The sequence below is a fragment of the Rhinolophus sinicus genome, chromosome 5, assembly GCF_057876585.1.
Source record: "Rhinolophus sinicus isolate RSI-liver-muscle chromosome 5, RSI-T2T, whole genome shotgun sequence".
NCBI classification, from domain to species: domain Eukaryota; kingdom Metazoa; phylum Chordata; class Mammalia; order Chiroptera; family Rhinolophidae; genus Rhinolophus; species Rhinolophus sinicus.
The window spans coordinates 51,529,327-51,552,318 of record NC_142505.1 but is presented as its reverse complement, the minus strand read 5'-3'; the positions used below and the strand labels follow the sequence as shown (position 1 = coordinate 51,552,318).

Below are 22,992 nucleotides of genomic sequence, written 5' to 3'. Positions count from 1 at the left end.
AGTGAATTTTCATCAGAGCTAGAATTCAGTTTTATTAATTATTAACATATTTTCAAGAGAAGTAAATTGAAATTAGAGGTGGCTGTTTTTGAAGCAGAGGGAGTTTACAGAAGGGAGAAGGCCAAGGAAGAGAGCAGACACGAAGCAGTGTGGAGAGTAGAGTTTTAAAAGGGAGGGCTGCATGTTAGTGCATGTGTGTTGTCCTTTATTAAGACGTTTAAAAAGGTGGAATATTATGCGCATGTTAAAAGGCTTTGAAGGCTATCCATTAGATGTTATTTAGCAGTTACTTCTGTGTGGTGGAGGTTATGGATGACTTCTACATTTTTCTTATTTTCTTTTGTCATTTTCAAATACCCAGTAAACATTTTCAGTCATAAAAATGGCAGATGTGTGGTACAGTTTCAGGGGGAAAATGTAGCAGACTCACTGAGCTTCTTAGAAAAGGCCTCTGAATGCTTCACCACAAAGAAAAACACCCAGACTTCAGAGGGGTGATGGGTGGGTTGATGGAATTGAAGACCTTTTGCAGCAGAGACTAAAGAGGGTTTTCAAGTTTAATCATTGAAAAAGAAACGGAGATGAAACAGCGTGAGAATTACGAGTTCGTGTCTACCAGGGATGCTGCGTCCGTGGCCAGAAGGGCCTGCGGCCATTCTCAGAAATCCCAGCCTGAGTCTGGCTGGAAGCTTCTGGCAGCTTTTTAGGATCTTGCAGACTTTGAAGGTGTATTTAGCAATACCAGGTGGCACAGCTGCTCGCATGGTCATGACTGTGTTGACAGGTGGCGGTGAGTAATGTCCTCAGACAAAATCAAAGAATCAGGGGGTTTTATTTTTTGAGCAGGGTGGGACTCTGGATTTGGTGGGTGTCTTTGATGACACATGGTGTTTGGGAACAAAAGTTTTACCTTTGGGGATGCTAGTTAACATTGAAGGTGCTTTGCTTATTACTAAGTCAGTCAGTATCCTTTGTAGCTACTAATTGGATTGTTTAACAGTCTTGCTGTGATTCTCAGGAGTTCACATCCTCATTTTAGTTCCTTTTCTCCAGTCACCTTGACCTCTAGGTTTCTTCTGCAAACCCCAGATTATTTAGCCATTGTTTTGTTTCAGTCATTCTCTAAGGCTGAAAACTGATTGAATCGATTCACTAATTATTGATTTAGGTAAAATGCCATAACAGTAAAAAAGTTCATGCCAGATCCACACACAAACTCTTCCTGACACTGTCCTGGAATTTAACTGAAGTGGTGGTAGTGCTATAAATAAATCCCACTGCAACATTTTACAGTTTTCCAAACAATCAACCTTTGATGTCATATTTGGGCTTTTGAGGCACATGTCTTTAAACAGAATGGATTTGGCCACCTGCAAATGTGCTTTGTGTAATTCGAGACTATGAACTTGGAAATAAAAAAATAAATGTTTAAATGTGACTGTTCTTGTTCTCCCAACTCTGTAGACTGTACCACGTACTTGAACCTAGTGGGGAAGCATGTGATTGCCGATGCCCAGAATATCACCATCAGTCAGTATGCATGCCACGATCAAGTGGCAGTCACCATTCTTTGGTCCCCAGGGGCCCTCGGTAAGTGGTCAAAATGGAGTCCACCGGGTGGCCTGGGTGGGTAGTGCCCAGTGCAAAGGTTCTAAACATGACGGCCTCCAGGTGCCAGGCAGGTCTTGACATGGGAGTGACGTGGGTTGGCTTGGGTGCAGACACTTTCCTGCTTTGTTGCATACAGGGCACTGGCCATGCACACGGCGTGATGCTGTGCCCTGTGGCTTGTCATTTGTTCCCTTGGCTATTATTGAGAGAGACGTGAGTTTGAAAAATACTAGCGAGTGAGTGAAAAATGTCACTGAGGTCTTGGCTTCTGTGTCCCAGCCGTAGTGGGAGGACAGGTGGCCCCTCCAATGACATGATGACTTTGGCATCCGGCGTTAGTGGTCTCTGGCCACGGAGATGTGCGGGCCCAGCATTGGCACATTTTGTGAGTTTTCAGGAAAATCCCAGTTTTCATGAGAAACCATAAAATCAACCATTTTCTAATGTTGGCAGCAAATTGAATTTTTATTTAAATTGTGTGGGCCGAAAAAAACAAACTAAAACAAAGAAATGGGAGAAAGCAAACCCACATTATCTGACCAGATTCAGGTTAGGACCGAGTCCGCTTGTCCCCTTTAATGCGTTGATGCTACACAGGAGAGGAGGAAATGGTTGCGTGTGGGGTGTGGGAAGGGCCCATTTGTTCAGATGGGCTTGGGTTTGAACCCAGAATCATGAGAGGCATTCAAACCTCACTGAGCCCCAGCTTTTCCCCCTGTGAAGTGTAGATGACTGACTGCCTCTTGCTTTGTTGTAAGAATGAAGAGACACACAGAACGCGTTTCTAGAGAGAACTCTTAAAAGAAACAGTGGCTATTGCTGTCATCATCAGAACCTGGTCCTTTGACGTTGCTCCCCAGTCTCAGAATTTTTAAAAATTCTGGCCAAGGCAAAAGTAAAATAAAACCTGAATTTCTCAATCAAAGAACCAGAATGCAAGAGAAGTGAGTGCAGACAGAGGGTAGACGAGTCAGACTCATGGGCCTGACTCACTTATCCCTGTAAATACTGCTGGGTCTGAACACAGTGGGTTTTCCAAAAATAACATCTTAATATTTAAAGTTAAAAACATTCTCTGTGGATAAAAGGAAAGTGGTCGTTCCACGTAAGACTAAATGGCCAAGGGGTTGGCCTAACGATCTGTAGGTTCCCTCTTTTGAATGAAAGTAATAGATGTGAGCTGGTGGTAGGAAAACCGGCATGTGGAACAGTGAGACAGAAGGTTGTGCTTTTCCTGCGTGATGGTTATGGGTGGGGATGGCTGGACAGGTTCTGTCCATTTCTGTGAGGGTCTATCAAGGAAACTCCCTGGGAGACAGAAAAGCGTATGAGTTAAGAGCATTCTGGGTTTGAATCTTACCTCTGCCAGTTAATTCCTGTATGACCCTCAGCAAGTCATTTATTATCTCTACACCTCAGTTTGCTCATCTATAAAATGGGGATAATAATACCTTCTTTCTATTGTTGTTGGGAGGATATAATGAGTTAAGTGATGGCAATGAGTTAATAAGTTCCTTTATGGGAAGCTGCCCTATAAAATTGCTAAACATTATGTTACTACAAGCTGTTAATAGTATTGTGATAAAGGCGTTTCTGTGATTTAAGATTCACATTTGCTACCGCTCCCCATACTCCCAGACTCGGTGTAGTGATTTTTTTAGGCAGGTCTTTTAAAACGAAAGACTAGAACCATCTATTCTCACCCTACCCCAGCTGATGAGTTTTTATGTAATTGTGAGCTGTATAGTCTTTAATCATATTAGTCACCTGGCTTTTGCTAAAGCAGTAGTTCTGGGGACATTGCATGAATTAAATCTTAGCATAAATAATGATTTGTTCAAATATCTTTTTTCTTTGGATCTCAAATGGCAAGTTCCTGTGAGATCTACTCAATAGTCGCTGGTCAAAGACCTGTCGCGCTGTTGGTCAGCTGGCTCTCACCCACAGGAAGCTGTGTACTTGAAATAGAACATGGCAGAGTCAGTACCTGCACGCTCTATGCTCTGAGCCCCTGAAACTTGAAGCTCTGCTTGCTGCTCTTTTGCCCTCTACCGTAAAATATGTGCTCTTTATCAAATAGGTACAGGATTGGAGAACCTATTCGAAAGAGAAAAAGATTTCCCTGGCCTTTGCCATCCATAATTTTCCCACCTGGTTAATTGCATCCTGCGTAATTACTTTGGCCCTGGGAGGGGAAAGGTTGAATATGTCTCCTCGTCTAGTGTTCAGAAAGAATGCGAAATCGATACCGTGCCAATTGAGGCCGGCTTGGGGGATCTCCAGCTGCAGTTGGACCATTCCAGTCTCCATGGGCTACAGAGCCCTGGTACCGGCTCTTGTGGCCATCAGAGCTTAATCCTTTTGAAAGCATCTAGTCGGACGTGCAGCGGGGGAAGCTCAGGTGGCAGGAGGCTGTGCCGGCGTCTTTCAGTGGCGCTGTGGGCGTCTCAGTGCCTCTGAGTGCTGTATGAAGAGCACACACTGAGCAGCTCTTGGGTGTCTGCCTTTCAGGCATGATTAGAGCAAGAACCGCTTTGTAAATCACACAGGCATTCTCCTAGGCTATTTAATCTTAAGCCTAGGAACCCCTTGGTTGCAGACACACACTTTTTGGGAATTTTGTACGTTGCTTATTGAAACATGCCCGCAAATATAGGACTAAAACTTAAAGTGGAAGCGTGGTTTGGTGGGATTTGTTAGTCAGCATGGGGAATTATTATCAACTGAATACACCCTGTGTAATGACCTAGAAATTATGTATTGCACTGCAGACATCTATGATCAACTGTGACTTGAGTCTAAATATTTGAACCCTAATGCCACAGAGGCAATGGGTATTTGTAAAATGGCTGGCTGGATTAGAGATTAATTAATTAGTAATGGTATGACAGAGAAAATCACCTGGTCCATACCAGAGGAATGCAGGGTATGTGTTTTTCCTTTCTGTAAACTCAGAGATTCTGGCCAGAGTAAGAATTCCTTTAACTCTGTTGTGTAGGTGGAGAGGATGATAATCTGGGAGGAAGGAAAGTGTGTTCAAAAGTAATTAGGTCTACCTTTTAATAGAAGCATTCTGCTTTGCTTAGGCATCGAATTCCTGAAAGGATTTCGGGTAATACTGGAGGAGCTGAAGTCGGAGGGGAGACAGTGCCAGCAACTGATTCTAAAGGACCCGAAGCAGCTCAACAGTAGCTTCAAAAGAACTGTAAGTCACACACGGGGTATGTGCTCCTGAAGACACACTATTGTTCGGGGGTTCTGAATGGTCTATTGAAAGGCTGTGAAACTGGAGAAGGAGGGGCTGTGGGGCCCACCCCGCCTGCCAAGGTGGGCGAGAACGGCAGGCAACGTTGTGAGGCTGCTCCAGCACCTGTCGCTGGTAAACACATCTCCCGGGTGGCACGCTGTACCGCGTCCTGGAAGGTGGCTTCGTGCTCTCGGGAGCGCACGTGCGCTTCTCCCCACCATCTTCAAGGCTCAGTGTTAACAAGCTGTGGCTTCCTTGACAAAGAACAGACATCGTTGTCGAGCATCATTTTCAGTGAGGGACCCAAAGCTAAACAGGTCCAGAAAATAGACCTGACTTCCTCCGTCCCCGGGACACATCCCCCAGCTCTGGAACTGTGTCTGGGTTACGCCCGAAGCTCTCTTGGGTAGGTGGAGGGGTGGGTCATTTCTCTATAACATCACCTGTGTTTTTGTTTCCTTTTAGGGAATGGAATCTCAACCTTTCCTGAATATGAAGTTTGAGACAGATTACTTTGTGAAGATTGTCCCTTTTCCTTCCATTAAAAATGAAAGCAATTATCACCCTTTCTTCTTCAGAACACGAGGTGAGTGTAGTCTTTCCTGCCTGGTTCCCATGGGGAGACTTGTGCTTTTAATTACAGAGATGTGTTCAAGAGCCTACCAAATTAGTGGTATGAAACCGGCGTGGTGAGGAGAAAAGCATCCAGAAAAAGTATGCAGAAAAGGAACTTTTAGAATTAAGATTTGGCCCAGGAAGTATTAATCTAACCAGAGACAGCCATTCCTGGTTTGTTCTAGAGTAGACATGATGGTTGATTTTTCTTTTTTTGTAAGAGGGTGCTGTTAGATAATCATGTATGAAAACCATTTGATTGAAATAATAAGAATAAAAAAGTGTAAGTTGATTTTTGGGATGAAGAGTAGAACCTGGAGTGATTCCTTCTTTTACCTGTCATCAGGAGGGTAGCGTTTGTGAGTGACTTGTTTTCAAGTTTCCATTAAGAAAATTCAGCAGTATTCCTGAGATCACCTCTTTCTAGAAGTGTATTTATTCTTTCTACTTATTCATTTGACATCTATGTGCCAGGAGCTGTTGTTCTAAATGCTTTCCAAATATTAACTCAGTTTACCCCCAGGACAACCCTACAAAGAATTGAGTCTTACCGTCTCGGTCATTACATGTAGAATCACACAGAGAGAGAGAGGTCAAGGGACTTTCTGGGCGCTGGAATTTGAACCCCAGAAGTCTGACTCGAGTCCACACCACCAACCATGCTGGATTCCCTTTTCTGTCTGGCTCTCCTTTGCCATCTGTTCTGCGTATGGTGTCTCTTTCATCTCCCTGAATTGTTGCTTTCAGACTTTGTGCCCAGGTACCGTGAAACATACAGCAGTTCCCTCATCCCTTTCTGGTCAGTCTTTCTGTCTGGCGTTCTAGGCCTTGGATGGTCAGCATTCAGGCCAATCTGACATCCCCTCCTATGTGTCTGGTTGCGGTCCTCATCCTCTGTGATGTTGTTATTCTCAATGCTGGCCTACACCAGTGTTTCTCTTTTGTAGAATTCTCACTCTGCTTGTTTTCTTCTTGTCTTTTTTTTCCCCCCTAACTAAGCTGTAGTTGTTTTTTGTGCAGCAATTGGTCTCATTTTCTTAATTAAAATAAAATTCCACAGGGCAAAGACCATGCGCATTTTACAACACCTTTTGATGCCTCACAGACCACAACCAGACAGAGGATTCAAAGAATGTGTTCATGACAAACTTGCCTACATCAAACCTAGCATAAGTTAACGCTAATTTTTCCCATCGGAATCAGCGTGTCTGTCTGGACATGAGGCAGGAGCAGGCGGTGTGTGTTTATCACCATGTCAGTGCACAGGGACCTCGATGCTGCCTTCGGTTTCCTTGGCATTGTATGGACATTTCCAGAGGGTTCTCCCTGGGTTAGCACCATGGCAGACTCGACTAGCTGTTGGGCCTCTGTCATTGTGTTGCAGAGCTACTGGCCTTGCTGTCTGGTTTTCAGCGCTGGTGCTACTCCTTAGTAGATGCCTGGATGTCAGTTTTAGACTCTGTCTGAAGGATTTTACATTAGAATGCTAGCGAAGGTTGCAATAACCCCAAGACAGTTAACAGGCTCACTCCGAGGTTCTCCTGTGCCTCCAGGGCTAAACCGTGGGACAGGGGCCAGCATCATTTCTGTTTACAGCTCAAACCGATCTCCATGTGGCGGGAGCGTGAACACAGTCCCGCTGCCCTTGGCCGCTGGCCTTGATACTATGTAATGCTTGACAACCTTTTAAAATCTGGTTGACTTTATACCATTTTCATTTATTTGGCATAAAATAAACTGCATGAATATTAGGTTGGTGAAAGAGTAATTGTGATTTAAAAGGTTAAAAATAATGGCAAACACCACAACGACTTTTGCCCCAACCTAATACTTTCATATTGTGCGAGTTAAATTTTCTCAAGCTACCACTGCGCAGTACTGAAAATCATTGTTGAGTTGATGGATTTTATACTCTTCCCAGAAGCACCCATTACCACGTATTCATATTTTATAGACTTGTTGGACAAGGAAAATGTCGAACTGCCCTATAACTAAAAATATGCATCTCTCTTAACAGCCTGTGACCTGTTGTTACAGCCAGACAACCTGGCCTGTAAACCCTGTAAGTACCCCTGTCCTTGTCTCAAAGTGTCGCCACGCTTGTAGTGTTGGGTGGACTGTGGGTACTCACTTCGGGTCCTTTCTCCTCCCAGTCTGGAAGCCTCGAAATCTGAATATCACCCAGCACGGGTCAGACATGCAGGTATCCTTCGACCATGCACCACACACCTTTGGCTTCCGTTTCTTCTATCTTCATTATAAGCTCAAGCATGAAGGACTATTCAAGCGAAAGACCTGTAAACAGGTGAGCCACTAGGTGTATATAAAGGAACCCTACGTTTTAAAGTGACCCCCGAGTCTCTGGAATTTGGATGGTTCCATGTGAGCATTAGATGATGTAGCCTGGTGAAAATATTACCAAGGACCCAAAATAATTAAGTATTTCTAGTTTGTTCTTCTGTATTTCAAACATTAATCAGGTGCTCACTGTGTACCAATCAACAAGCTTTATGCTCACCGAATCCTTTTAACCCTGTGAAACAGAGGCTGCTGTTATCCCCACTTTACAGATAGGGAACCTGAGGCTCAAGGAGGATGCCTGGCTTGCTCAAGGTCACACAACTAGTAAGTGGAAAAACCACATCTAGGAGCCACTCCAATAGCATTTAAGTGGCTGCTGATTTTACACATAGGTCAAGGTTAAGTAGAATCTTAGTAACCAAGTTCTTAAACTGGAGGTGGTGAGAGGAAGTGTGAAACATTCTGTGGAAGTTTACAGGTCTGCTAGATCACCCCCTAGGAGCACAAGAGAGGTTTTTAGTGGTGATGGAAGACACCAGTGCCTTCCTGGGCAGGTTCCTGTGGGTGCTGAGCTTTGCTTTCCTGCTGGTTCTCCTCTATCATTGACCTGCTCAAGTTAAAATTATGGCAAATAAAATACATACCAACACAGACAGGTAATTTCTTTCTCCACCCTTTTATTAAGTAAAGGGTATTCTAAATACATAGTTTCTTTGTCTTCAAATCAAATATTCCTGCTGAGGGCGCCACCACCAGCTAGGTATACAATATGGACTCTCCTGGGCCTTCTGTAAAAGTGAAGTTCAGATAACATGGCAGATAAATACAGTTGCTTTCTGCTCTGGGGAAAGAGAGGGGTCCTGATGACCTCATCCAAGAAGCAAGTTTTGTAAGTTGTTTGTTTCTTTGCAGGAGCAAAATACAGAGACAACCAGCTGCCTCCTTCAAAATGTGTCTCCAGGGGATTATGTAATTGAGGTATGTATAACTCAAGGAAGCCCTGTTAGTAATTCTACAGAATGAATCCAGTTCATTTATAATTCCAGCTGTTTACAACACTTAAATTTCAGGCCATTGAAGGTGTGTACACTTATATTTTTACATGGTCTTTAACATGCTTTTAAAAAAGTTTATGTAAAATTCATCTTTGATTTTTCTTCATTAATATCTCAAATAAATATTTTTATGTGACCATAAAGCCCCTATAACCATGATTTAAAATTTCTATATAGTATTCCTTTATACTTACAAAGATATATTTTGAAAATTTTAGTTTCTAAAAAGTTTTTAGTAATAAAACAGTGAAGCAAAAGTTATACCCATTATATATGCCTATGCTTCTCTAGGTTTCTGCTGACATTCTTTTGTATAAATGTACATGAGTCCTAAGTACCACTTAAAAAGCATGTACATGATATATTTTTTCTTTCTGTAGATTTCTTTCCCAGTATCAAAACCACTACAAAATTAGGAGTAAAAGAAAACTAGAAAGGGAAATTAAAAATCTGTCCATAACCTTCCTATTCGAAGACAACCAACCTGTCTTAACATTTTGGTAGACACACCTCGTTCTTGCATTACTCGGTAGCAATATGTGGTTTTGAACAGACACGCCCTCTGAAAGCATTACGAGGCTGAGTACAATCAGTGCTAAGATGCCATGTCTACTGAAAATTGTTAGAACGTGGAACTCACTAGCAGATTTCATCATCGAATGAAAAACCTTTGATTCATGAAAGGAAACGTGAAGCTGAGAGTTTAGAGCTGGTAAAGCAGAGATGTATCTGACTATTAATGTCTGGTCTCAGCTCGGAAATGATGACAGGCAGCAGCTCTGTTTTCCCATTCTCCGTCGTCCTGTCCCACACTGCCCACAGATGGAAAAAGAATGAACTCCGTCGCCATACCATCACTTAAAAAAAAAAAAATAATACAGCATCTTCTGTTTTGCAGCTGGTGGATGACACTAATACAACAAGAAAAGTGATGCATTATGCCTTAAAGCCAGGTAAGAATTTTTTTCATTTGTTTGACATGTTGGCTCTGGACTACAGTTGACCAGGGTATCATGGTTTACACAAACAAAACACAGCAAAACGAGCTCTTCTCTCTAGGATGTTCCATCAGCTCTGACTTTCCTTCCACCCAAACATTGATACCTGGGAGATCAAAGCCAGTGTGGAGTGTGTATAACTAGAGCTAAACAGTCAGTTGTCCTTGTAAGAGAAGTGGTGGTGGGAGGGGGCGTCTCCTTAGGCAAAATTCTCACTTAAAGGTATTTACTGTCCCAGCAGACTGTTAAATTGTTTCTTCAAAATGAATCCTTTTATAATCACCAAACCAGCACTAGAGAAGGTGTCCTAGAACCCGTTATGTGGCTTATGTTGAAAAAAAAAATTATTTCTCTTTGAATTGTTATGCTGCTTAAGCTTAAACGCCTTCCCTTTGAAATTTCCCAGTGCATTCCCCGTGGGCTGGGCCCATCCGAGCTGTTGCCATCACTGTGCCCTTGGTCGTCATATCGGCATTCGCTACACTCTTCACTGTGATGTGCCGCAAGAAGCAACAAGGTATATCTGTGTGGTGTGCCCCCCCACCCCCCAGTGGGCAGGGCTGGGGTCTCCTACAGAGGCAGACTGGAGTGCTTGATCCCTCTAGGTGGGAGTCTAGGAAGCCACATAGCTTCTGTAGTCAGTTCCCAGCTATTGTACTTCACAGAATTAAATAAAATCCTTTTAACCCCAGGAGCCACTAAAAGAACAGCCATAATTCTATTCTCAAACTTGGGATAGTAAATTCAAGAGCGCCAAGGACGTCGGAAGGTATGAGTAAGGATGAACGTAGGGCATGATCACTTATAAAAGTCAGGTCAGGAGGGAACCTTCCGGGGAGCTGGAAGTGTTCCGTATCTTGATCTGAGTGGCGATGACATAGGTGTATACTTAGATAAAAATTTGAGATGGATGCAGAAGATCCCTGCACTTTACCTTTGTAAGTCATACCTCAATAAAAAAGGTGGTTTTTATGTTTAAAGGTCTGCTCTGCTAACGCTAATTGGTCTAGTTGGTGCACGTGGTTGCAAGAACTGGTCTGGGTGCTTTCTGCTGACTAGGGTGTTCCCTACAGTGTGCTTGGCTGTCCCGAGGTCAGTTTTAGGTGAAGAACAAATTTTGGCTATTTGTTGCTCTGCTGGAGAAATCAGCTGTCCCATTCTCAGTGGTAGGTGGAGTTGAGAAACTGGACATGTCACCTGCTGTTTCTGGAAGATAGCATTAGGTCCCGAGTCTTAGGGAACAGGATAAAGCATTGCTCATAGGTATCAATCCTATCTTCTTTTCCAATTTAGAAAATATATATTCACATTTAGATGAAGAGAGTTCTGAGTCCTCCACCTACACCACAGCCCTGCCTAGAGAGAGGCTCCGGCCGCGGCCGAAGGTCTTCCTCTGCTATTCCAGTAAAGACGGCCAGAATCACATGAATGTCGTCCAGTGTTTTGCCTACTTCCTCCAGGACTTCTGTGGCTGCGAGGTGAGGAATCCAGTCTCTTCTCTTACCTGGGGTGGGACACATAGTCTGCCCTCTCTCCTCGCTGCCTTGTGCTTGCCTCCAGGCCTCCTTCTGTGACACCTGGCCTCCAGCCGTTTCTGGCTTCCACACGGGTCAGCCTTGCGCTCTTCCTTCAGTCTTTCCAACCCGTCAGCAGCATTAAGTGTTTCCTGATACTCAGTTCTAACCCTGACTCACTCCTGCTCCAAAGCCTGGAGTCGCTCCCACCTGGTAGGAAGTTGCATGGGGGAAATGGCAGCGGCCCTGGGAGCCTGTAGTGGGTGTGGGGGAGGTGGGCACTCCGCATATCCTGGTGAGCACTGGAGAGTCAAAGAGAGAATGGCCAGGAAAGCAGCGGGTTTGACAGTTCTGTGGGGGAATCTTTGCTGTTAGGTTGGTGCAAAAGTAATTGCGGTTTACAAGGTTAAAAATAATTGCAAAAACCACAATTACTTTTGCACCAACCTAATAAAAAAGGAAAATAATAATGTGTCAAGTGCTCACATGATCTCTCTGGGCTTCTGACCTGTTCTCGAGTTAAGCTATTAATATGTAGCTTTTCTATAATGTTGTGGTGTTAATTTTACAATGAATTCTGAAGCTCTCATGGAGGGCACATTTCTTCTTACACATGCAAGAATTGTGCAATAATTGTGTAGTTGGGTTGTTTGTGCTTTGAAGCTGCCTGCTGGTGGAGTTCTCAGAATCTCTCCGCGTGGTGAGGCTGCTCTCTAGTGTCCATAAAACGTATTTACATGCTGGCCTGGTTTCCCAGTGTTTGAAGGTGGAGAGGTTGGCCTATCAGCACAGATGCTGAAAAACAACTGCAAACTTCAGCGGGGGCTACACGCTGTCTTCAGATGCAGACAACCCAGTTCGCTCTGCTTGTAGGGAGCCTCAGGGGGAAAAAGTCTTCCAAGTATGTGTGTAACACTGTAGGAAATTTGGAAACTAGAAAACGATGACAAAAATTGGCCTGTAATCTCAACCTAGAGAAAAGAGGAACCATGGTTACTATTTGGTATATTTTCTTCTAGTCTTTTTCTACATAGATGAACTCATGCATACAGCTTTTCATTTTGCGTGGATTGGAATTACTTTTTCTGTCTCTGTAGTAACTTTTTACACAATTAGTAGTTTTATTTAAACTGTAATTTTGAATAGCCACCTGATCCCTAATGTTAGTTATTTCGAATTGTTAAATGTTTTAGTAGTTCACCTTTGCCTCATTTCTGATGATTTTTCCAAAGACAGATGCCTGGAAATGGAATTGCTGGATCAAAGATAGGAACATTTTAAAACAATGCTTGGTATATAATCTCAACTAATTTTTAGAATGTGTAGTGTTAGGAAGAATGAGGGCAAGTGTAAGACAATTCGGGATTATTTTCAGCAAGTGGATGGATAGTGGGTTTTTCTTCCCTTTGGTAAAGCCTTGGAGCAGAAGACGTAGACAGTCATTTGAGACCCCCTTTCCCCTTAATGGACCGTGGCTTCCGTGTTTGGGCATGCCCATTGGGAATTAGTTTCTGAACTACAGAAGGGAAGAGGCCGATATAATTGCCAAGAGATGATTTCAGCAGAATCAGATGAAAATGCTCTGGAAGATGCAGCCATCTGAGGGGGCCTTTATTTCTTCCCTTGCCCCTTACCCCCAAACTCCCTACCAGACCCCCCTGGGGTTTAGTTAAAGCCTTTTAGGGATGTAACCCTGTCGACCTCGGTGAAGTCATGGTGGAAGGTGCTGGTCATTCCAAGGAAGTTGGCTTACTCGGATGTTACTGCAGGTCACTACCCTCTTCTCCAGCCACTGACCAGCTGATAAACAGCATGGCTGAACCGGGGCTTTCAGAGTGGCTGGGGAGCTCCTCGTTGTCAGTCACACTTTCTGGACGTGAGTCAGCCAGCATTGTGGGTGACTCTGGCACCCAGACCTGAGCCCCGTTTCCCACCCCATGTTGTGGTCCCTCACTCATGTCCTTCTAGCATCATCTCCCAGCTTTCTCTCTGAGACCTGTCCCACCATCCAGGCAGCCTTACTCATCAGACAGACCAACCTCAGTGCCTCCATTTTCTGTGCTGTGCACAAGTACCTTGAAGGCTTCAGGTGTGATATGTGACTTAGGCAGGTTGCTACAGTGCTATGCGTCTGTCTCTTCACTTGTAGGATGGGAGTGGTAATGATCCCACGTTACGGTAAAACGAGGGCATGATGCAGAGGGCCTTGTGTGTGACCCCTGTCACCCATGGAATGTTAGCCTTCCCTCAGAGCCGGTAACCTGTCACCCATGGAATGTTGGCTGTCCCTCAGAGCTGGCAACCTGGAGCTCCCCGTAGCTGTGCTAATAATGGTTATGGGAGAGATGATGTGCCCGTCTTGTAACATTCTTGTTCTTGTTACTCAACCCTCCGGGCTTGTACAGGTGAGTGAGGGTCTGTGTTCTCTTTCCAGGTGGCTCTGGACCTGTGGGAAGACTTCAGCCTCTGCAGAGAAGGGCAGAGAGAATGGGTCATCCAGAAGATCCACGAGTCCCAGTTCATCATCGTGGTGTGTTCCAAAGGCATGAAGTACTTTGTGGACAAGAAGAACTGCAAGCACAAAGGAGGTGGCCGAGGCTCGGGGAAAGGGGAGCTCTTCCTGGTGGCTGTGTCAGCCATCGCCGAAAAGCTCCGCCAGGCCAAGCAGAGCTCATCGACGGCGCTCAGCAAGTTCATCGCCGTCTACTTCGATTATTCCTGTGAGGGAGATGTTCCTGGCATCCTGGACCTGAGTACCAAGTACAAACTCATGGACAACCTTCCGCAGCTCTGCTCCCACCTGCATTCCCGAGACCACGGCCTCCCAGAGCCTGGGCCGCACCCTGGACACATCAGCAGGAGGAATTACTTCCGGAGCAAGTCGGGCCGGTCCTTGTACGTCGCCATTTGCAACATGCACCAGTTTATCGACGAGGAGCCCGACTGGTTTGAGAAGCAGTTCGTTCCCTTCCATCCTCCCTCACTCCATTACCGGGAGCCAGTGCTGGAGAAGTTTGACTCAGGCTTGGTTTTGAATGATGTCATGTGCAAACCAGGGCCTGAGAGTGATTTCTGCCTCAAGGCCGAGGCAGCCGTCCCTGGGGCACTGGCTGACTCACACTTGGAGGGTCAGCAGCTCGGCTTGGACGAAGACATGGAAGCCGGGCCCAGCCCGGGAGGCAGCTCTGTCCTGCAGCCCCTGCTGCACGCGGGGAAAGCTGTCAGCCCCTTGGGCATGCCCCGGGACTCAGGCATCTACGACTCCTCCGTGCCCTCCTCCGAGCTGTCTCTGCCCCTGATGGAAGGGCTCTCAGTGGACCAAACAGAAACGTCTTCGCTGACAGAGAGCGTGTCGTCCTCCTCAGGCCTGGGTAAGGCGGGTTGCCCAGAGTGCCGGTGGGTGGGTTCCATTGCAGGCCACAGCCTTTCTTCATAATTCTGAAATCTGTGCAAACTTATTTGGCAGTGAAACCTGATGGGAGGTCACAACGCCATTGCTAATCTCAGTTTATCCAGGTAATGGGAGTGTTCACATGTGTGAGCTGGTGCTAAAGTATAGTGAGCTGCCCAGTTCCATGTTGTGTAATATACAGTGTGCGTACATCACCTTCCTTAACTCCAAAAACATCTGAATACCAAAATGCTTTGGGTCCCAAGGCATTGGGTCTATGGACCTGTATCTTTGTTGGGATTTGCAATGTTCACTATCCCTGACCCTGCCAATGTCTTTAAAGTGACATCTAGTGAACCTGGGGTTCACAGGTGCAGTATTCTCTCCATAATAGCTCAGCACAGGCTCCAGGTAGGGCTCTGTAGGAGGCCCTGCTTCCCAGGGAACCCTGGAGGACATTGTGTCAGGATGTCCTTACTGTGCTTGTCACTAGTTGGAGTCTTGCATGCAAACCCTTGACCTTCAGCTCAGGGAACTAAAACCTGATAACAGCACGATAGTGCCCCATCTTGAGCTGGTTGGGATGTCTGCCTCACTTGGGCAAAGCCCGTAGTCTAAACCCAGCTTCTGCCACATTCTGGCCTGAGTGCCCGGCCCAGTGAGTTGCAATGACCTGTGGCTCCGCCCTCTTTTCTTTCCTTAGGTGAGGAGGACCCTCCTGCCCTCCCGTCCAAGCTCCTCACCTCTGGGGCGTGTAAAGCAGAACCTGGTTGCTGCAGCTACACTGGTGAACTCCACACGGTTGTCCCTTTGTAACGAAACGGAAGAGTCTAAGCATTGCCACTTTAGCTGCCTCCTCTCTCTGGTTCTTCAGCTCATCTCTCTGGTTGCGTGGCCCACTTGCAGCTGAGGTCTCCTACAAGGATATTCCGAGTGAAATTCATGCCAGTACTTGCTCTGCTCGCCCCTACCCTCTACCAGATAGCTTGGCAAGTCTCCAGTTTTCTAAAACCATATGGAGCTCTGAAAGGCATGTCCATAAGATCTGACAGAAGCTTGCCGTGTTAGGTCAGACCTTGGATTAGTGCCAATTCTGGGAGGTAGGGAGAAAACATGTAAAGAAATAGAAAAATACCTGCACTGATCCTTCAGACTTAATTTATCTCCGTAAACTTTGCCTCTTCACTGTTGGCTACTTTGGTTTGAAATGCTTTGTAGAGAAAGCACTTTTAATGCTATTGCAGCCACAGAAATCAAGCGCCAGTCTATGTGGAATCCATGTCGTTCCAGATGACGTTCCTTTTGGTTTTTGGTGTGCAACTTAGGATGGTCGTGGGTGCTAAAAAAGCTCTAAGTCAAGGTCAAGAAGGTGACTGAATATACAATCATCGCTCATAGAACGAGTCTTTATGTATTAGGGGAAAGCATGGCTGGCTGAAGTGGGGGCTGCAGGGCCAGGCTGACTGTCTAGACCATTCTTTCTGAGATGGGTGGGTCAACATGCAAAGGCACCGGATCAGCACCCAGGGCCTCCTCTTGGTGTCAGGAGGCATCACACAAGAGCCAGCTCTGCCTGCAAAGCTTCCCTGGGTTACACGTACTGAGCTGGGTTACACGCTTCCCTGGGTTACACTTACTGAGCTGGGTTACACGCTTCCCTGGGTTACACGTACTGAGCTGGGTTACACGCTTCCCTGGGTTACACTTACTGAGTTGGGTTACACGCTTCCCTGGGTTACACGTACTGAGCTGGGTTACACGTACTGAGCTGGGTTACACGCTTCCCTGGGTTACACGTACTGAGCTGGGTTACACGCTTCCCTGGGTTACACTTACTGAGCTGGATTACACGCTTCCCTGGGTTACACTTACTGAGCTGGGTTACACGCTTCCCTGGGTTACACTTACTGAGCTGGGTTACACGCTTCCCTGGGTTACACTTATTGAGCTGGGTTACACGCTTCCCTGGGTTACACGTACTGAGCTGGGTTACACGCTTCCCTGGGTTACACGCTTCCCTGGGTTACACGTACTGAGCTGGGTTACACGCTTCCCTGGGTTACACTTACTGAGCTGGGTTACACGCGTTCCTGGGTTACACGTACTGAGCTGGGTTACACGCTTCCCTGGGTTACACTTACTGAGCTGGGTTACACGCTTCCCTGGGTTACACGTACTGAGCTGGGTTACACGCTTCCCTGGGTTACATTTACTGAGCTGGGTTACACGCTTCCCTGGGTTACACGTACTGAGCTGGGTTACACGCCTCCCTGGGTTACACGCTTCCCTGGGTTACACGTACTGAGCTGGGTTACACGCTTCCCTGGGTTACACTTACTGAGCTGGGTTACACGCGTTCCTGGGTTACACGTACTGAGCTGGGTTACACGCTTCCCTGGGTTACACTTACTGAGCTGGGTTACACGCTTCCCTGGGTTACACTTATTGAGCTGGGTTACACGCTTCCCTGGGTTACACGTACTGAGCTGGGTTACACGCTTCCCTGGGTTACACGTACTGAGCTGGGTTACACGTACTGAGCTGGGTTACACGCTTCCCTGGGTTACACGTACTGAGCTGTATCTCAGATGTTGGTGCCTGGAAGTTTGAGAGACTGATACACAACTGGACTGTAGTGCTGGAATTTGCAGTTCATGCGTCAGTTGGCCTCTGGTTGGATGCTGTGTCCAGAATATGAGGGACCAGAACCCACTGAAATACGGCAGTGTGTGGAGGTGGTGGGCCATTAATCTGCTGGACTGGTTTGGACTGATGACAAACCTCTTTTTAAGAAGGTGAAAACGAGGGGATTGTCACAAAGATGAATGTGCTCTTCGAATATTGTCTAAAGAAGACGAGGGACCGGAAATCATTAAATCCTGAGTTGTAAAGCACTCCCCCACAGCCCAGCCTGTGAATCATGTTTCATTTTGTGTTTCTGTTGTACTGTCCCAATGAAAGGTTTGTCTCTTGTGTTCCATCGTACCAAACACAGGTATTTAGAGGTTAGGAGGAAAGAATTTGCTTTAAAGGGAAAAGTGAATGTTCTGTTTTTATGAATGACTTCCCCACAGAATTTCTGTTTCCAAAGGGAAAATGGTTGCTCCGTTCTCCCCCCCACACCCATGAGGGGATGTGAGCATCTTTTCTTACCTTTTTCATATGTGCTGTTGAATTTGGCACTCACACCAGGGACCGTGGTTTTGACTCCTCCCGCAAATAGGACCAATATTATGGGGGACACTGAGAAACATCCTGAGGAGAGGTGGAAAGTGGGAGGTGGGAGGGGGCAGGGCTTCTTCCAGGCACATGTTGGGCAGGTGGGGAAGGGAATGTTTACACTCCTCCTGGAAAGAAGAGGTTTGTGTGTATTTTTGATGCAAATGCCACACTCCCTGCTCTGTAAAGGCAGCTGGCAGCTTCTTGGGAGAAGAACGTGCTCGTCTGTTCTCTGGCATCAAGTTTCCTGCAGCTGCTCTGAGGGAAAGACAAGTGAGCAGCAAAGCTGCCTCCCCCGTAAAACCAGGCATCTTGTTGGAGAAGAGACGTTCCATGTTGTCACCGTGGATTACAGGACGAGCACAGAGTCCCTGCTCACAGTGACTGTCCTGTCATTCCATCATCGGCATACATTCTGGGAAGGAGACTGAGCGGTCCAAACTTGCCAACATATGCAAATTCACTTTGGAACGTTATCAGAGAGATTTCTTATCGAGGCCAAGAAATGGTGCGTGCCCCAAAGGAACCATTACATTAGGAGCCACTTTTAGGATAGATATTCATCTTTGCATGTGAAATGAGGCATCTCTGGGAAAGTGGCCCCAGGAATGCATGGAGGGCTGGGGCTGGGGACATCAACTGGGCTTCGTGAGCTTGGGCAGAGAGCTTGATAAATGAACTACTCACTTACTATGAAAATGGAAGGGAAGAAAGGCGCTAGTCCACAAGTCAGGTAATTTTTCAGTTTGGAATTAGGGTTTGGATATTTATTTTGAAATACTAATGTTTATGGTGTTTGTTCAACAAAATTCAACTGTTGTACCAAGTAATGAAACGACAGCGTGAACGCCTAACAGAATAAGTTGAGAAGGCCGGCTTCCTGGTTTTGCCTTATTACTTTCACCTTTCCCCCCCCCCCACCCTTCCCATCTCCTGCTGGCAATGGGAATAGCTGCCTTGTAGATTAAAGCAAAACATCTGTTTTAAGAAAATCTCCATTTTTTTTTTTTTTTTTTTACTTATACATTGTTCCAGGCAGTGGAAATGATAAGACAGAATTTAGATAAAGGTTCTGTAAGTCACAGGCTTTTAGACATTGGGGAAAAAGAATTAGAATATATGGATGCTCTCAATAAAAGTCTTTGACCCTGAGAGTCAAAGGCTTGTGTAGCTGTTAGATGGTGTCCTCTAGACCTGAGAACAGGGATAAGTCCAAGGTTCCAGGTAACCAGGTAACCTGCAGGTAGGTAACGGTAGGGAGCTAGTTGTTTATCCTAACTCACCAGTGCCCTACAGAGAAAGGACTGAGCATCTGACACAGTCATCTATGCCAGGAGAGTGATCAGGGAGGTGAAAGCCCAGGTCAAGGTGTGCTCCTCTCTCAGGTCAGCTACAAGCGAAAGGAACTACCTGGACAGGCCCAGCCCAGCCCCACAGCGGGGAGGGTACTCGAGAGGGCCAAGTCCTGGGCCTTTGAGCCACACTGAGCTCTGGAAAGAATCAGGAGTCATTCGGGTCCAGGCCCAGGTACTCAGGTGGGTGACCCAGCCAGGTAATAGTATTTTGAGCCAAAAATGAGATGGGTCCATAAAGTCATAAGACAGAGTTTTTGGTTGACACATTAGAACACCGGTAGTAGCTGAAGATAGTTCCAGATCAGAAGTTCAAAAAAATGGCCTTAGCCACAATGACATCATTGGAATGAATGTGCAGTAATGTGAGCTCATGTATGTTTCTCAGAGTTTAGTCTTACTGCTTCATAGCCACAAATGCCTTGTTGTTGTTGTTTTTTAACTGACCCGGGTCTCACGTTCCCTGACTTTAGCACAAATAAACAGGAAAACCATCCCTCTAAAAACGTGGGCTTATATGATTTTCAGAGCTTCTTCCCCTCCAGCGTTGAGCATCTGTTCCTTTAAAAGAAACAAGGAAGAAAAATGAAAGCTGTTTTCTTCCTGGAAAAGACATGACACACCCTCCTCCCCAAAGAGAGAAAACCCTGCAGTCTCCAACCACCTAAACACTAATTTGGCTCTCTTAAAGAGGTAGGAATTACTCTTCGTATGTTTATTGGAGAGAGCTGGGCAAGGCCACTGTGAAAGTTGTTAGCCTTCTCTATTTTATATTGTTGGTGAAAATGGCTACTCTTATTTAACAGATGGTATGTCTGCAGGGGGCAGCAGTGTGGCTGGCCAGGTATAATGATAAATAGGTGTGATTATCCATGGCAATGGCATGTCCTCTCAGTGGCAGGGAGACAGTGGGCCTGTGGCAAACTGAAGTGGTCCGTCCTACGTGCAGGGGACTGCTACTCCAGCCAGTTGTGGCCACACAGTGTTTCCTCATCTTCCCACCTTTCCAGAGAAGCTGAGAACGTGGAGTTTCACATGAAAAATTCTGACTTGGTTAGTATTGTCAACTAAATTAAAAAAAAAAATAAAAAAAATTCAGTGCATTCAGACCCAACAGAACACATGGGTGGACCTGATTTGGCCTCCTGGCTTCCAGTTTGCCACCTCTGCTTTTACAAAATTTGAAATGAAAGGCGTCCATGGTAATTACAGATACCTGGTGCCACCAGAAAACGCTCTTGCTCAGTGTAGCCAGTAGCTGACCTGCTGCTTTCTCTCTCCCATTGTTCCCCCAAAGAAATCTGATATGATTGTGAATGTATTTGAAATGTTTTGATTGCTTCTTTACATTTCATGGTGTCTTAAGAGAAAGGCAAGCCAGTTGTTAATTTTAAAATCAGATTTCTGTTCTCCCCAGTTTAAAAAAAATAAGACACTTGGGACAATTTCCAATTAAACTCCACAACCTGAAGGACTTTATTTATAGTATTAGCTCTTGGTTTAAACCTTTGTAGATCATGTGCGATTCTGAGCGTAGGCCAAAACTTAATAAGGAAAAGCAGGCTTTGTGGGGATGGGGCAAGGAATCCTTGAGTGTCCCCTAGGGCCAGGTCTTTGCATCGTCTTCTGTTTTAAATGGATCTGTGAGTGGAATCTGTTTTGAAGGTGTGAAATCATATGCGGAGAAAAGCTTTTCCTCATACTGAGCTATCAGGAGTCCTCACACCCTTGCTGTATCACCTCCTTTCCAGGCTCAGGGTGAAAATAAACAAAAGGAAGTCTGACTGTAAGCCAATAGCTCTGATTCCGATTTCAGAGTTTTGGGGGTGGGAGAAAGTTTGGATTATCTAGCATGTTCCCCCAGTGTCAGGGCTGCGCCTGAATTATTTCAGACATATGGCTGTAGATGGGATTCTGGATTTTCAGCGAAGGAGACTCTGTAACCTATCCTGCTGATCAGATAGTTCTTTGTGTGTCTTCCTTATAGAAATTCAAACTGGCCTTCTTTTGTTCGTTGTGTAGTGGGGAAAGAACAGCTGGTCACCTTCCCTGTATTTGAAAACCACAGTGAAGTCATCTCCCTGGTGTTTTTATTTCAGTGATAAATAATCCCACCTACTTAAGCCATTCTCCATAGCTCTTGTTTTCCAAGGGCTTAATAATTTTCACTGCTATTCTGTTTCTCAGTTTCACACTCAGCTTAGTTGCCCAAATAGAATGTGGTGCCTTATTCACGTTGGTGCTTTGTGCAGACCATGCTCAGGATGGGGATTACAGGGAAATTCTTATGTGCCCCGCTTCTCTTGCTACTTAAAAATATAATGGCACTTTGAAAAAAATGACATATCACCTATATTCATTTTGAGGGTTTTTTGATTGCCACATGATTTTCTTGGCAATAGTCCTCTATCATGCATGGCTTCCCCACCTCATGATCAGACACGCGGTGCTTATTCCTGATGTGTTTAATGTCATTCCTGAGCTGCTTCAAGATGCTCTTCAGGACCAGCTCTGACCTACTGAGTGGCAGCTATCCCTTCCAATGTTGCATGCTATTTGTATATCTCGAGATACCATCTTTAATTCATGACTCAATATTATTAAATGGTGCGGGCTTCAGTTTAACCACTCGTGAGATAGACAGCAGTTGCCAAGGGCTAATTTGCAAAGAGCTCTTGGGAATTTTGTCAGTTGTCTTCCCTCCTGCTCTTTGGTTCCTCTGCAAAACTCAGCTGGGACCACAGACTCCTCAGGGAGCTTTCTCCTGTTCTAAAGGGCTGCGGCCGTGTCTCTGAATTGACCAAGCTCTATGTTTCATACAATCAGAAGTCTGACAAAAGCAATCCATTATACTGTATATCTGATGTTTATGTCAAATAAAATTTCAGTTGAGAAGATTCAAAGAAGCCATCTTTTGATTTTATGTGCTGTAGACAATGCTGGTTGTTCCATTCATTAGACACACACAAAAAAATACCTTTGGATTCTACTAATGTGTAATTGTCTGTTATTTTTAAAAAAGTTTTTTTTTCTTTCTTTTTTTTGTCTCAAGAAAAAAACATAGTCCGGACAGAGCAAAAAACTTTTGTAAAACCCAAATGTGTTCATTTAGAGAGTAGGTAACTTCTATTTTCACGTTTTTCCCCCACCATAGAAGCTCCCTGTTGCCATGTTCTGGAGGGGAAAGCCTGTGGGACACGGTGGTTATCGCCACTGTCTTTGTTTCATCTTTAAGTTTGTCCTTTGTGGGCTTTGGTGGAATAGTGAGCACTGACGGACTGTAGCAGTGTGCTGTATTTTTACATTGAAAAATGCCTTTTTAGATTTGTACATAACTCTAAATAGGTGACAGTAGATCACAGCTGACATTTGCAAAATGTTGTTTTTGTACCTTAGAATTTCTGCCTCAAATAAAATGTTTTGTTTTAAGAGTGTGGTGGTTCATTATTCTAGATCATCTTTCCCGTTGCGTGCACAGTTTTCTGAGGGCTCTCCCTTTAAGAAGGAGAGAATATCCAGGGTGAGGAGGGAGCATCGCCAGGAAGCATGTCTTGCTCTATTTAGAAAAAAGGAACCCGCTGACCGTGACCGTTAGCCTCGCCCTCCGGGGGCAGGTCCTGGCTCCTCCGTTGCTTGCATGGTGCCTGGAGCAGGATCAGGGATACCTGCCTCAAGAGGAATTTGACTCT

At 45.3% G+C, this 22,992-nt stretch overlaps 1 protein-coding gene across 4 annotated transcripts in view; it reads left to right on the top strand.

Annotated features, from left to right (window-relative positions):
• IL17RD (interleukin 17 receptor D) overlaps positions 1 to 22,732 on the top strand; it is a 63,986-nt gene extending 41,254 nt beyond the window's left edge. For 3 of the 4 annotated variants that reach the window (XM_019724202.3, XM_088798513.1, XM_088798514.1), the window contains exons 3-13: positions 1,465 to 1,590; positions 4,698 to 4,816; positions 5,324 to 5,444; positions 7,491 to 7,535; positions 7,627 to 7,778; positions 8,687 to 8,752; positions 9,728 to 9,782; positions 10,234 to 10,344; positions 11,121 to 11,305; positions 13,776 to 14,712; positions 15,436 to 22,732. In XM_019724202.3, coding sequence (XP_019579761.3) covers positions 1,465 to 1,590; positions 4,698 to 4,816; positions 5,324 to 5,444; positions 7,491 to 7,535; positions 7,627 to 7,778; positions 8,687 to 8,752; positions 9,728 to 9,782; positions 10,234 to 10,344; positions 11,121 to 11,305; positions 13,776 to 14,712; positions 15,436 to 15,548 — 2,030 coding nt within the window. In that variant the 3' untranslated portion in view covers positions 15,549 to 22,732. The remainder of the gene's footprint in view (positions 1 to 1,464; positions 1,591 to 4,697; positions 4,817 to 5,323; positions 5,445 to 7,490; positions 7,536 to 7,626; positions 7,779 to 8,686; positions 8,753 to 9,727; positions 9,783 to 10,233; positions 10,345 to 11,120; positions 11,306 to 13,775; positions 14,713 to 15,435) is intronic. The other variant, XM_019724203.3, reaches the window with a different exon arrangement.
• The last annotated feature ends 260 nt before the right edge of the window (positions 22,733 to 22,992 follow it).